General features: G+C 39.0%; 1 protein-coding gene across 2 annotated transcripts in view; it reads right to left on the reverse strand.

The window, feature by feature from the left end:
- Positions 1 to 1464: 1464 nt before the first annotated feature.
- The window catches only part of ipmkb (inositol polyphosphate multikinase b), a 23861-nt gene continuing 9988 nt past the window's right edge, over positions 1465 to 15337 (reverse strand). For both annotated transcript variants that reach the window (XM_037980805.1, XM_037980806.1), the window contains exons 4-6: positions 12598 to 12770; positions 9965 to 10046; positions 1465 to 8552 (exon numbers count right to left, since the gene is read on the reverse strand). In XM_037980805.1, the coding sequence (XP_037836733.1) occupies positions 7750 to 8552; positions 9965 to 10046; positions 12598 to 12770 (1058 nt within the window). In that variant the 3' untranslated portion in view covers positions 1465 to 7749. The remainder of the gene's footprint in view (positions 8553 to 9964; positions 10047 to 12597; positions 12771 to 15337) is intronic.

Below are 15337 nucleotides of genomic sequence, written 5' to 3' on the forward strand. Positions count from 1 at the left end.
TGTGTGAGATTTTTTTGCTCCACAGCCAGAAGAAAATGATAGGCCTATCACTCTTTAAAGGAATGCATCCAGCCTGTCACATTTCAGCTCCAAGTTTTAAAGGAAGATTTGAAATTATCTGTCAACACTTGGAGGATGTGTTGGGGAGGACTCTCAGCTACTACCACACCAAAGTTCAGCTCAATATCTGCAGAACTTATTGAGTTACAGCAAACTGTAGTTGGACAGAAAACTACAGTGTGTTAATTTCACTATTTTTATGCCTTAATAGAGTTTGTGCATGTTTGGCTGTTTTGGAGACCTTCTTAGACAGTATATTTTTCATGGTATTTGATGCCTTTCTGTATTACTTGTTTTTCTTGAAGATTTGGACAGAAAACTACAGTGTGGTAATTACACTGTTTTTATGCCTTTGTGCATTTTTGGCTGTTTTGGAGACCTTTTTAGACAAAGTATATTTCTTATGGAGGCATAAAAACAATATTTCACTGTTTTTATGCCTCACTGGAGTTTGTGCATTTTTGGCTATTTAGAAGACCTTTTTAGACAAAGTATATTTTTCATGGTTTTTGATGCCTTACTGTATTATTTGTATTTCTTGAGGATTTGGCAGAAAACTACAGTGTGGTTATTTCACTGTTTTTATGCCTCACTAATGTTTGTGCATTGTTGATTTCACACTAATTTTAAGTAAATAAAAGATCAAAAAAATTATTAGGGTCTCTTTGGCATTTTTTAGCAATCACTCTGAAGTGTGACATATCTAGAGCCAAACAGGAACACCAACAAGGCAGGAAATAGTAAATACAGACAGTGTGGGGGGGGAATGATTCAATTTGTTGTAATTAACTGACCCAAAACTCCAACAGCTGAGTCATTCTTCAGCTTCAAGAAGGACAAGAATGTCTGATGGATGTGGTTAGTTTGGCTGCTGCTGAAAATTACAACCTGAGGACCACCTGAAATACAAATCTTCAATAAAAGGACCACCGCCTACAGCTGTCCGACCGACACCGGCCGCCTCCAGCTGTCCGGATGTTAAACTCCTTGAAGACTGTGTGACCTCACTGTAAAGCTCAGGGATTGCTCTGGTGAAATGTGGGGCTCCAGTTCCTGACAGCATCACTCAGACCAAAAACAACATGTTTCAAAGCGGTACTCTTTGTGAACAATACTTGCTTCTTCTTCTGCTTCCATTTCCCCTGATAAAGACTGACAGTAACCTCCTCAGTGTCCTACAGCAGTCTGCCACAGCTGGCTCCGCCTCCTTCTAAGGAGGTAACGCTGCCCACACAATCAGCCCACAAAAACTCTAAAACCAGGTCATTAACATTTTAAATCAGACAAATGAACCGCATGGTTGTTTTATGGTAGCGTTTAACTTAAAGAAAAACATGAAAACTCAATATTTTGATATCTGATTTAATTTCATCTTTAAACCATTTGATTTTTTGCTTGTGTCAGTAAGCTGCAACAGCCGTCTTGAATTGTGGTACTCCAAAAGGTAATCGACTACAGTTGTACATCCAAAGATTACTTGTTAAGACCTGTTTGTTGGATAATTTGCTAACAAAGAAACTAACACGCACAGCCACTGGCAAAAACATTATTGCCATTTCCCTATAAAAAAATGGGAAAAAGAAAGTTCACCTTCCATCAGTTTTAGGGTTTTATGTACCAGGACATTAAAAAATACACCATTTGTCAACACATACCCAAGAGGAGGCTTTCAACAGCAGTTATGAGCTCTGTTTAATGAAGGTGGGGAGCTTGATTGATTATATGAGCTTTAAAAATGGCTTGGACAGGAAAAACTTTGGCTCCAACAAACCTTCTGTTGCTGTCTGACAACACGCATCCTTAGGTTAACGCTGACACTTTGGCAGGATTGACAAACTTGCCTCAAAAACAAGAGACAAAGAAGAAGCTGTTACTTTTTATTTTATTTTCAAAGAAGTACCCCGACATTCCTGACCATCAGCGAGCGCGTGCACACACACACACACACAGTCAGACAAGTCATTTTCCTGTATTTCTAGAATTCAGTAATCATCTGTAAATTAAATTAAACACAACTTGTTAATCCAACCCTAAACCAAGTAGATCTATAAACAATTTATGTCAACAAATTACAGCAGATTATGTGTCAAACAATAGAAAACATTCCCTCTGAAAAAAAAACCCAAACAAAACAATGAAAAGTCTTTTAAACAATCATACTTTCAACATTTAATAATGGTTAATTTTCTATTTTTTTCTGCTCTGGCTTTTGTTGCATGTTAATTCAACAAATGATAGCCTCATTATTAAGTTCACATTTCAGGAAACAAGTCCATTTGATTGGAGGACGAATAGATTACGACGAGTTCAGATTAAACGTTTCACTCCAAATAAAACCGTGTTCCTCCGATTATGGTGGTGGTGGTGAGGGGGAAATAACAGAACTAAAACCAGCAAATACAACAAGCTTTGAAAATAAAAGGTGACTTGGCAGCTTACAAACAACCACAGTAAAAAAAAAAAAAAAAAAAAGAGAAAAAAATTACAGTAGGCTTTTTTTTTTTAAATAAAAAAATTAAAAGTACAAAGTAAAAACAAAAACTAAACAAAAGGTTAACAAAGATGAGATAAAACTAGTCACCAGACAACAAATATTTACTCATGAGATAAATATCTACCACATGGGTGGTGAGACACATCCAGATACCTCTAGTTTCAATGAAGACCCACCTATGGACAGCCAAGAGGGTCAGAATTTGTGTGCCTTGCAAAGCCCGGCGGTGTTCACTCAGGAGTTTCCCCTCCAGAGGTTTTCAAAGCACAGACATAAAAATATACCATTATACCAAGTGTTCCCACCTTTTCCAGTAGTTTGGAGCTAAAGCCAGCAGGACCCGGTTTATGGAAGCGGCCATCTTGTATTTTTGGAACTCGCATCTGTGCACTAACGACGTGGGGCTTTAAGTCCAGCCTACTCCTGCCCCGCGCACAATCCCGCTGTTACCGGACCTTTTTTTAAAGCGTGAAATAACTAATTATAGCCACACTTATTAAAAATGATGAATATTTGAGCCTACAGCAGTAAAGTAAGGACTGTGTGAATCAATAAGAGTCAACACCTGAAAAATATTTTAAAAAAAAGGGAACTTTTTATTATTTTACCAAGAGCAAAGTCCTGCTTGTTCACACCAAGGGGCAGGAAATAAAACACTGTACTGGGACCATCCTGTGGGGATGCTGTGACAGCTCTGGCTTCAACTTCCAGCTTCCTGTATGGAGTCTAGTACTTTAATACTCCTTGGTTTCAAAGACAGTAAATTTGAAAATCAAACTAAATCAAATGCTGACCTCCATTTTGCAGTTTGCAGCTTTGAGAAGAATCTCATGTCTGCACTCGGTCATCCTACACGAACAGATTTTCCAACTAGTTGCATATACTGATTTAATGACTCAAAATTAACTTTATAGTTACACATGTGTAAAAGTTTTAAACCACCCCTGGGATTTCTACACTTTAAGTATAGATAAATATTTTTGTGCAAGTCAGGCAGTTATTTACACAGTCAGCTAGTGAAAGTGGGCAGTATTGTACAAAGGTTATTAATGTCCTCCACCAAAAGGCAAAAACAGACCATGAGATCTTTTGGTGAACACACACACACACACACACACACACTGGCAAAAACCAACTGGAGTCAACCCTATTTAAGATGGCTGCCAAAGCAATTTGACATTAGCCAACACAAAATGGCTGTAACTCATTCAAACATTTGTACAATACTGTAGCTAAAAGTTATTTTTATCTATCAAATTATGTATAGGCTATGTCTGTTTACATAATTTCTAAATGCACACATGGGATTTTCCTCCATGCTACAAACAGCGACCCAAATCAGAATGTTTGATTTTCCAGGTCCGATCGTTGTCTCTTCTGATTGGCTGACAAATACTCAGTTATTGGCTGTGAAAACCGGGAGGTGGGGATCGTTATTTACGGTCACCAGGCTTTTTTCCTCACACCGTGGTGTGGTGGCATATTTAATGTGGTTTACTGGATGGCACAGGTGTTGCAAAGCGTGCAAATTATGACCCTTTTGGCTTTCCGTAGACACGCCCACACTGCCAGCGGCTGGCAACGTGCTACAGCACAAAGCCCAGAGATGCTTTCCACACTGTTGTTTTCAAAGGTTATAGCTCATTCTTAAAAATAAAGAAAATAAATTCAGTAAAACATGAGTCTTTCTTGCTTTGTTAGCAGCGCTGCCTGATCTCGTTTTAGTCAAAAGATCAATTCGACACGTAAAAACTGAAGTGTATATAGTGGTTGTCTGCCTGAATTTTTTTGTTCTGATTGTTATAGAAAACAGCAAGGTTTTATTCAATTATAGACATCTAATATCAGCTAAAATTAAACAAAAATAAGTTATTTGGAATTCAGTTCTTAAAGGGATACTTAATATCTTTCAAGTCATAAAGTGAGGTTCTGTGGAAAGGTAATTAAATGTTAATATCTTACGTGTTATCAAAAAAAACAACAACAACAAAAAACTGAATAGCAGTTTGAAGAAAAAGTTGAATTTTGACCAAAATGACGAGCTAGCAGCTAGTCTGAGCAGGACCAAGACCAAAATGGTTTGCTGCCGTTTTAAAACCTCATTTTCTAAATCTTAACATTGCCATCGGTTTTCACAGCACACATAGAAATCTGTGGTTATTTACGAGCACAAAATAGCTGCAGCAGCAGCTAGCTGTAGCGCAGCCTGCAGGGATGGTGTAGTATTTCTGCGGGGATAACTGTGTCATGACAAACTGAAGGCAGTGTAAAGGTTTAAAAACATCGCTTTCTGAAGCTACTGAATACAAAATGGGACGAGGTAGGCAACAAATAATGCGCACAGCCTGGAATAAAGTTTTGGGAACCGTGCACGGGACAAATTTTCAAAAATTAGCTATGCCAAATGAGGCCGCACAACTTCATGGTTACTTGGCTACAAACATTTAAAATTCAGTGGAACTGCAACAGAAAATTGGTGTTTTTTTTCCTCTCAGTTTTAAGTCTCCAACTGGTCTCAAACAGTCACAGCCCAGTGAGCTCATATATCCTGTCAGAATCAAACCCAATTTCTCCAAACTGAGGTCGTTCAAAGAGCCATCTACAACAGGTAAGATACTATTTGTTCATACCATTTCCACAGATCCCCACCTTAAAAAGGGGGCAAACCATTCCTTTAGGAAGTTCACATTTCATGATACCTTTATCCTAAAAATGTGAACTTTGGGAAAAATGTTGACCAACACTATTGCTATAATCAGCTTTGTTCTCAAGCAGTGATCATGTTAGTGATCAATCAAAAATATGGACTTTTTCAAGTTATTCATTCAAAATATACAGCTTTGATCAGATGAGAAACGATGTTAAAGGTAACAGAAATGATGACGATGTGCTATGGCCCCACTTGGTGCACATCATATGACGTGCCGCAGCTTAAGAGTTCACAAAAAACAACATTTTTAACTGAATATCAATCATACATCATAAAGATAATCTGCTTTAAAAGTAATAGTAGTATGAATGAATATATTTTTTTTCTGTAAATACCTGAGATACATACCCATCAACAGTGGTTGCAATAAGAGCACAGCATGACGACCTGACTTCAATGTCAGTATCTGCTTCACTTCTCGCTTGTTAACTTTCTGCCATTGTGTCAGTTTGTCGCTTCGCAGCATTCAGGACCCTGATTTACTGAATTCCTTCAGCTCTGCTTCGTTCGTTATCTGCACTGTAAACACGTTAAAATCAAATCCAGTTCAAACTGTAAGGACAGGAGTAAAGGAAACAAGCACACGTAAATCTTTTTAAGACCGTACAGTGCAATAGTAAACGGCACTCTCACTAAAACAAAGGCTTTTCTAAAACAGACTATTTTGTCATAGATCTTTAAACCCGTGGGTCGGATCCCAGTGCAGCAGCAGCACAACTTCATTCCTGGAGAAAACGTTTGTCATTTGTCTGGTGTACAGACCAGGCATTAGTCTGATCAGAGGTTTTTTTAATTGCCTTAATGCGCCACAGAAAGCCCGATTCGTATGAAACCCTCAGCTTCCTGTCGATATTTTGTCAAAACGATGTAAACACAAAAACCAGAGGAAAAGTACTGAACAGACAGCTGCTACAAGAGATGCACCCATCTCAGTTTCCCAGCCCAATTCAGATTTGGGATTTTTTTGGTGCAGATCTGATCTGCTGATTTTGGACAACTTCTCTAAGAACTTTATTTCACAACATCCATTTATAGTTTCTAATTTTTCATTGGATTGGAAATCTGACTTTTATTAATAAAATTGTAAATGTTAAACAAAACAAAAAACATTTTCTTCAAACAAGCAACAAGATCCAAAGCCTTCTCTCTCCATTAACAGAAATCTACAAGTAATATCCTCCAGGTTATTAGACTGAGGTATTTGTACAACTAAAACAAAACTAAAAAGAATTATAGTACATATAATTTATTTTTTTAAAATGCTTATTTTGTTCAATTTCTAAACACCTCCAAACATGAAATTGCACTAAATTTATTTATTTTATCTTTTTTTGGGGGGGGATTTTTAACTTTCAAATTGGCTGACAGATTCTGGTCACTGGCCAAATAATTGGTGCATCCCGAGCTACAAGTCCAAAAACGGGAAAAGGGAAATTATTGATTGTTTGTGCTGTGTTTTATCAATGGCTAATCCATAATTTGCATGTTGATATTAAAAGAATCCTCATAAAAACGTCCCAGTGGCCCTAGAACAATGGTGTAGAGAGGCTAAAGCTGATGTAGGTGAAGTTGAGTTGGATTTTCTCATTTTCAGGTAATGATATATTAAAAATATATTTGTTTTTTTTAAACAAGGCTGCAAAAGTCTTTCCAAGAAAAGAAAACGAGAGTTTGGTCTAGGGTTGGGCGACAGACTTCAGATGTTCAATCGGCCACCGTCAGTCCAACAACTGAGGGTTGAGGATGGATTTGCACAGGTACGTTTAAGTGTTTAAGAGGGATGGACTGGACAATCCCCTACTCTCCAATCAGCCGAAGAAGTAGGCTACTTGTGGCCAAGAAAGAGAAGAAAGTCATGGATTTGGGATTAGTCAAACCAAGGAGTTACTCAAAATGAAATATTTTTGAAAGCTGGAACTTGCAGGTCTTAAAACGATTTCTCCTCCTGATGACCACAAAGATTGGAGCTCCACAGGAAACTCACCTGCCACAGCTTTTATATTAGGAATACAACAAGCACATGTGCGTTTCATTAGTTGGGTAGTTAACTGCATGTTAATTTTCCTATAAATTAGGCTATCAATAAGCACGTATTAACCACAGGGCTAAACGGTTATTTTATGATTGGTTTTTTTCTTTGTCACACTTCAACTTTAAGTTGATCTTAAAATGAAACCAATGGCCGATGTATTAATGTAATCGCCCAACCCTAGTTGGGCCTGATGGATGTTCGCAAGAATAAGCCAACAGAATGGGTGATAAATCTACCAGAAACTCCCACGACTATTACAAAGAGGAAATGTAAATAGTGCCTTCAGCGGTACTCATTTCCCTCTGCTCATAGAGTCACAGAGACAGGAAGAATTTTGTCTGACAGACCATCACAACCAGCTGTGATCCCAATGGTTCAACGATGGCTCGCGTTTGACATTTCCATCTTCAGCTTTATTTCTTGAGAAGAAGGAAGGATGGTTCTCGGAGCCAGTCAGGAGGTAGAGGACCGCGAGCTCTGCGCCGCGTCACACAGGATCTGCTCCAGCACTGTCAGCAGGTGTTTCAGACCGTAGATGTAGCCGTGATCATGGCTGTCGCTCGGGAAAACGTGAGCAAAATCAATCATCCTGACTTCCACCTCCTTTAAGTTATTCGGACCTCTGCCTCTGTGTTCTTTCAACCCTTCCTCCTCCTCCTCCTCCTCCTCCTCTGTCCTGCTGCTCGACTTCCTCTCTCCCTCTTTCAGCGGCGATTTGTCTCCGTTTCCGTTGGGTGATTGTTTCTGATCCCCTGTTAGCTGACAGGTGTTGTCTTCTTCACACACTGCTGAAGCATGACCTCCTGAATCCGAGGCCGTCGTCATCTGAGCAGGCACATAATCTACGCTGTTGTTGAGGTGGTAAGCCCTCCCACACAAGTGATACCCTTTTTTCCGCTGGTTGGTGTAATTAGTGGCCTCCTCGGTGTTGTTGTTGTGCTCAGTCCCTTCGTTTTCCGGTCTCGCCGCCTCCTGACTGGCCCCCTCTTCTTGGCCCTGACCACCGTCACCCGCAAGCAACAGCTTGGCAGTTTTCATCACAGTATCGCAGATCGACGGATTTCTGAGGAGAGTAGAAAGGGAGGATGGGGAGGAAGAGGAGGGGAGGCCCTCGTAGACGAAAAGAAGAGAGCTGGCATAGAAGGCCAGCTGGTGCTGAGAATTAAACCAGTGGAGAATTTGCCGCACTCTGTGTACGCTGGCCCAAATGGCATCCTTCCTCAGATAAAGTCCATTATGGAAGAATTTTGCCAAGCCTGGAGAGGAACAGACAAGAACAAAAAGGTAAAACCTCCAGGCTGACTGACTGGTCAACAACAGTGTTGTCTGTTTGTTTCAGCAGCATGTAAACAGAAAAAATATCATAAAAAACTGAAGAATAACATGAAAATTCTATAAAAGGCAAAAAATGATTTAAAATGTTTTGCATTAAATGAATTTTGATTATTAGAAAATTATACTTCAAGAAAGGACTGCAGTGCCAAAACTATACAGTGATAATTCTGATCTTTTAAAGTAGGGTTCTGTGAACAGTTATGCCAGCAAAAATATCATCACATTGCTGCAGGAAATACCAAAAGTGGCAGCTACTGGAGATATTTGTACTTGCAAATAACCAGAAAATTCTGTATAAAATAAAAGGTAAGGCATTCCTTGACAGAATACATTCACCCACCACCCTTCACGAGTTTTAGTCTTAGGTCATCTCAAGATGATAAGGGATGGATGCAATTGTAGTCGTTTTGGTCAAACCTTGAAAACAACATTATGTCCAATATCATGTGATGTTGGGAAATATCACGCTTGAAGTATGTGTTTGGAGTAAGTCTCAGCTACAACCACAACAAATTTTAGCTCAATGTCTTGAACCGTTTGTGTTATAGCCATTTTTGTGTTTTCTAAGGTCAATTGGCTGCGGTAGCCATTTTGAATTGGGTTGGCTCCAAAGTTAATCAGTTGTTGAGTTGAATCCAATGATTATTTCCTGAAAGTTTCACTAATATCCATCCAGTGGTTTCATGAAATATTTTGCTAACTGACAAAGTTGACTCACAACAGCTAATAGCAAAGTTTTAAGCTAAAACTCTGTGCAGTGCATAGTGCTTTGAGAATGTGTGGAGAACTGGATTCAGCTACAAGCATCCCAAATTTTAGGTCATTTTTTTATTTTAATTGACAGATTTATAATCATTTTGTGTTGTTTACAGTCAGATGGCAGTAGCGCACATCCTAATTGGGTCGACTCCAACTGATCCTGTGGTTATGTTCTGAGAGGTTCATTAAAATTCATCCAGTGGTTCATGGGATATTTTGGTAACAGAAACATAAACACAAACAAAAGCAAAAACATTATCATCCGCCTTTACCCGAGTGTCTACAACATAGGGTCGCAGGTCTGATGACAACATTACAAAAATCGATCATCGACCTTTGACCTTAGGTGACCTGGTACCAAGTACACTTATGGACCACCCTACAGACTAGCTATTAGTTTGTTAATTTGATCAAAATTGAATTACTTTAAGGTTAATGAAAGAGCCATCTACAAGAGGTAAGATATCAATTGTTCATAGTCTTCTCGCAGAACCAAACTTCACAAAATCTGAGCTTTTTTTTAATGATTTCATTCACAATACATAAATAAATAAACATAAATGAACATACGTACCATCTTTGACAGTGTCTTTAACCAGGCTTCTTCCATAGTGTTGGTTAAAGGTATCAAAAGCGTCACTCTGTACATTATATACCTGAAAAACAAGAGGAACCGCTTGTATTCAGATGGTGGTGGGTACACAGAGGTGCCACTGATGAGCACTGGTGTGAAGGCCCTGGGTTGGACTTCCAGCTGGGTTCTTTTTATGTGGAGTCTGAATGGTGTGTGGGTTTTCTCTAAATATTCTGGTCTGCAAATTGGCATAAATGTACGTGTCCCTGTAATGGACTGTATCTGTCCAGGGTGTACCATGTACAGCAGGTGATTTATGGATGGATGGATAAATAAATTGATTGATGATAGATTGATTTCTAAAAATCAACATTATTGCCTTACAAATTTTTTTAAAAAGTGATTACTCAATGAATTTAGTCAACTTCTTGAAAATGAATTAGCTTGTCTCAAAGCTTATCCATAACTCAGTTGTATAAATGATGATGATAGGTGGTGAATTAGAGCAGTGGTTACCTCTGACTTGTCACAATAAGTTAGGTTAACTTCTTAACTTAAGCCAGTATCGCAATTGGCTGATACTGTTAGAGACTATTTGGCAAACATCAGTCTTAAGACAATCTACAAATATCTGTGGGTATTCTAAACTTCTTTGTGTAAGTTGCAGAGATTTGTCTTGTCACTTGAATTTTTAACTTTTTCAAAATTTTCTTTCAAAATAGTCAGTTGTTGCAGAAGTCTCAAACCTGTCTCAGTTTAGTTTCTGTAATTCTAGCATGCTAAAGCTGTTTTATAAACACCTGCACAGGAGCTCTCCTTATCACAGAGACATCTGAAGCTACAGCCCTGAATGTCCAGGTCTAAAAGAAAAAAATAAAATAAAATAAAATAAAATAAAATAAAAAGTGTCTGCTCAAAATATGGCCACATGGCAAGCAGGTTGCTCGATCACGAACACTCAGAATTGAGTCTGTAATAAAAAATGTATCCATTTTCTCACATTTTGAGTCTCCAACTAGTCTCCAACAGTTGCAGTGCAGTGAGATCCTACCTTTAGGTTTAGGTGCTGGGCCTCAATCACACCTACTAAACCTGATTACAGCTGATCAATGGTTGTCCTGCACTCTAAACCAACAAACTAGGTCCATGCTATTCCACTCAACTGTACTCTTAAGCTGAAAAGAAAATCTACAACTGAATTAATTAGACCAGCTACTTGTCATGCATTAGGATTCTGCACTGCAGTTCAATCTATCACGTTCAGGCAAGGATATATACTGCAGTTACCTTCCATCGACACTTACACCATCAGAGGAATCAGTTCCCAGCAAAGTCACTGACCACAACTATGTGTGCCTGACAGTACAAAACAAAACTCAGGATGTCACTGCTTACACCCGTTCTAGACGTTCCAGCTCCTTGAATGCTGATTCATTTACATCCCTGTCACTGGTCTGCATATGGATCAAATTATGTCCAAATTTAGACCATTTTATCTGGGCGATTCACTTATTTTTTTGTCAGTGTGTGCCTTTCAGATGACTCCACATAATTTGTTAAAAGAGGAAAGGAAAGTGAATCCATCTGGATTCACATCAACTAGTCATAACAAGCATTCTAGTTAACTGACAAATAAGATGCTCTACTAGTAGGCACTATCAAGATGCCTGATAACCAGTGGCGTGTCGCTTCAGCTGTGTGTTTACGCTCATCGTCCTGCTGGAAGGTGGACCTCCATTTCAGTCTCAGATCTGTGGAAGACTCAAACAGATTTCCCTCAAGAATTTCTTTGCATTTTGCTCCAGCCATCTTTCCTTTAACTGTGAGCAGTTTCCCAGTGCCTGCTGATGGAAAAACACAGCATGATGCTGCCACTACCATGCTTCACTGTACAGAGGGTGTTCTTAGCATGATGAGAGGAGGTAGATTTGCTCCAAATAAGGTTCCCTTTTAGCCTTATCTAACCACAGCACTTTCTTCTACATATTTGAGAAGCTCCTGATATGTTTCTGTCAATTTTGAGTCTGCCTCATTTTCCTTTAATCAGTGTCTTTATCTTGCCACTCTTCCATGAAGCCCAGCTCTGTGCAGCTTATAATGGTCCTATGGAGAAACCTTCCAGTTTCTGTAGAAGAACTGCAGCTACATCAGGGTTATCTTAGCCCTCCAGGATGTTTCTCTGATTATTTTCCTCCTTACCAGATTTTTTCCCCTCAATTTAACTTCATTAATCTGGATTATGTGCAGTGTAGATCCATTACTTATAATCAAATTGAAAACCCATTCAGCTCTAAGTCGTGAAGAAACAAAGCAGAAAAACTACCACGAGGGGTGAATACTTTTGCAACTCACAGTTTCTTAGTTTGTCTCCAGCAGGAGAAAAAAAAACAACAACTCTAAAATATTTAAATCTAATAAAACCACTTATATAATGTTCAGTAATCAGATCTGAATCACCATGAAAAGCTTCGCCCACAGCAGCTTTAGCTTCCGTCAGCTGATGCATACGTGCTTTTCTTAAAAGGATTAAACTAAAAAAAAAAAAAAAAAAAAAATCACAAAAACAAACATTATACCTTGCTTTACACCGACAGACTGAAGGTGCATCATAAGAACGCAACAAGTAAACTTACTCTCATGCCGAGGATCAAGAAACCAATGTCCTCCATCAGTGGGTATTTCCTGATCTGCTGTTCTCGCTTCTCCTGTGAGGCAAACGGGTCGTAGCTCCTCTGGCCCAGCTTCACATCCATGATGCAAGGCCTGACAAATCGACTCGTCACGTCCTCCAGCTTCAGGTAAAGATCTGGATCAGAGACACAGACAAGAGGCATGATATGGGATCCAGCGTTACACACCTCGCTCCTGTTTCACAGCTGTTACCCTCTCAAACCCCCCTAAGACAGTGTTTACACACCAAAAATCAGCTCAAGAAGGGACATAAGATATAAAGACATAAGATCACTCTCATATAAACCCCCAACCTTACTTTACTTCGTGTATTCTAAGACATGAAGAGTCATCAGTCTTTATAAATGATAGTTGCTTGTTGTTATTTTGTATTTTAACCCTTTCCCTCTCATTCCTAATGCACTTTCAGATTATAAAGTTAAAAAAAATAAATAAATAAAAAATGCTTATGTGACTGAAGATATAAGCAGAGTTCCTGATTCTTATTTTTATGTGTTGGGGCTAAAAAACGTTTGTGCTGCAGATTTAAGACATTTGACTTGAAGCTCAAACTGTGTAGTTAGTAACTCTGACTAGAAACCTCAAAGATGATGTGAATTTAATCTTTATCATTTGATGTCTTTTCCCACTTTTAATGTGCTTGGGCTGACATGTCCCATTTCTTCACAATATAATACTTTTAGTTTGTTTTATACTCAACAGCTTTGTCCTTTAATCTTCTATTTACACATTCAGTTTAAACACATCTGTATTTTAACTTCATCTGGCTTCGTACTATAAGTTCTCTCTTGTAAGGTTTGTCACAAATTTATCTACAATCCCAATTCCAATGAAGTTGGGACGTTGTGTAAAATACAAATATAAACAGAAAAAGGCAATACTTTTCAAGTATTTCCTATATTCAATTGAATACACTACAAAGACAAGATATTTATGTTCAAACAGATAAACCTTATTGTTTTTTTATAAATATTCCCTCTTTTTGAATTTGATGCCAGCAACACGTTCCAAAAAAGCTGGGACAGAGACAACAAAAGGCTGGGAAAGTTGAGGGATGCTCAATAAACACCTGTTTGGAGCATTCCACAGGTGAACAGGTTGATTGGAAACAGGTGAGTGTCATGATTGGGTATAAAGGGAGCATCACTGAAAGGCTCGGTCGTTCCCCAGCAATGATGGGGCGAGGTTCACCACTTTGTGAGCAAAGAGTCCAACAGTTTAAGAACAATGTTTCTCAATGTACAGTTGTAAGGAATTTAGGGATTTCATCATCGACAGTCCATAATATCATCAAAGGTTCAGAGAATCTGGACAAATCTCTGCAAGTAAGCAGCAAGGTCGAAAATCAACACTGAACGCCCGTGACCTTCGACCCCTCAGGCAGCACTGGATTAAAAACCAACGTCATTCTGTAACAGATATTACCTCATGGGCTCAGGAACACTTCAGAAAACCATCATCAGTGAACACAGCTCATCTGCTCATCTCTACATCTACAAGTTAAAACTCTACCCTGCAAAGAGAAAGCCAAATATCAACAACACCCAGAAACTCCGCCGGCTTCTCTGAGCCGGAGCTCATCTGAGATGGACTGACACAGAGTGGAAAAGTGTCCTGTGGTCTGACAAGTCCACATTTCAAATTGTTTTTGGAAATCATGGACATCCTGTCCTCTGGGCCAAAGAGGAAAAATGGACTGTCTGGATTGTTATCAGCCAGCCTCTCTGATGGTATGGGGGTGTATTAATGCCCATGGCATGGGGACTTCATCATTAATGCTGAAAGGTACAAACAGGTTTTGGAGCAACATTTGCCGCCATCCAATCGACGTCTTTTTCAGCGACATCCCTGATTATTTCAGCAAGACAATGTCAAACATTCTGAATGTTCCAACAGCGTGGCTTCGTAGTAAATGAGCACGGGTATTAGACTGGCCCGCCTGCAGTCCAGACCTGTCTCCCATTGAAAATATTTGGGTTGTATGGAATAAAAAAAATTCAGATACGCATTTTTATAACTTTACTGTTTAAGTCACCGTTATTACTAATGCCAAGTTTATTAAAAGAAGCACAGACTCAGACGACAAGCTACTTCATAAGGCTGGTTTTACTGTAGTCCTATTTATTTGTCTGTAGTAAGAGTAGGAGTGGGCGATATGACGATATATATCGTGGGGACGATAGAAAGTGTCTATCGTGATATTTTTTCTTCTATCGTCTCTATTGTTTCTATCATAATTGTATCAATTATTCGTGTAAATATGTCATAACGTAGGCTATGATGAATGTATTAGTGCTGTCACTTTGCATAAACTCAGTTTTTATAGGTGATAAATAATAAGAAAAAAATAACTATTTTGCAAAGAACCTCCGTTTTGCGACATGACGCTGCTTTACGTGTCGGTTTGCGACGTGCTTTACAGCAGCGGCTTTCTGTGCGGCCCGGTGTTACACCGGGCCCACCGTATATTGTGTCGGCATTTAAGTCAGAAGTGCTGAAAGATGGAGACACATGAAGTATCAAACTCGGGGTCGCAACAAGTAGAGACAGCTAGCAGGCAGCCCAAGAAGAAAGACTTTTACCAAAACGAGGGGGGACGTCTGTGGTTTGGTTCAAGAAGTCCGACACGGAGCAGAAAAAGGTAATATGCTAACTGTGCTAATGCTAATGCTAACTCTGCTA

The sequence above is a fragment of the Kryptolebias marmoratus genome, linkage group LG17, assembly GCF_001649575.2.
Source record: "Kryptolebias marmoratus isolate JLee-2015 linkage group LG17, ASM164957v2, whole genome shotgun sequence".
NCBI classification, from domain to species: Eukaryota; Metazoa; Chordata; class Actinopteri; order Cyprinodontiformes; family Rivulidae; genus Kryptolebias; species Kryptolebias marmoratus.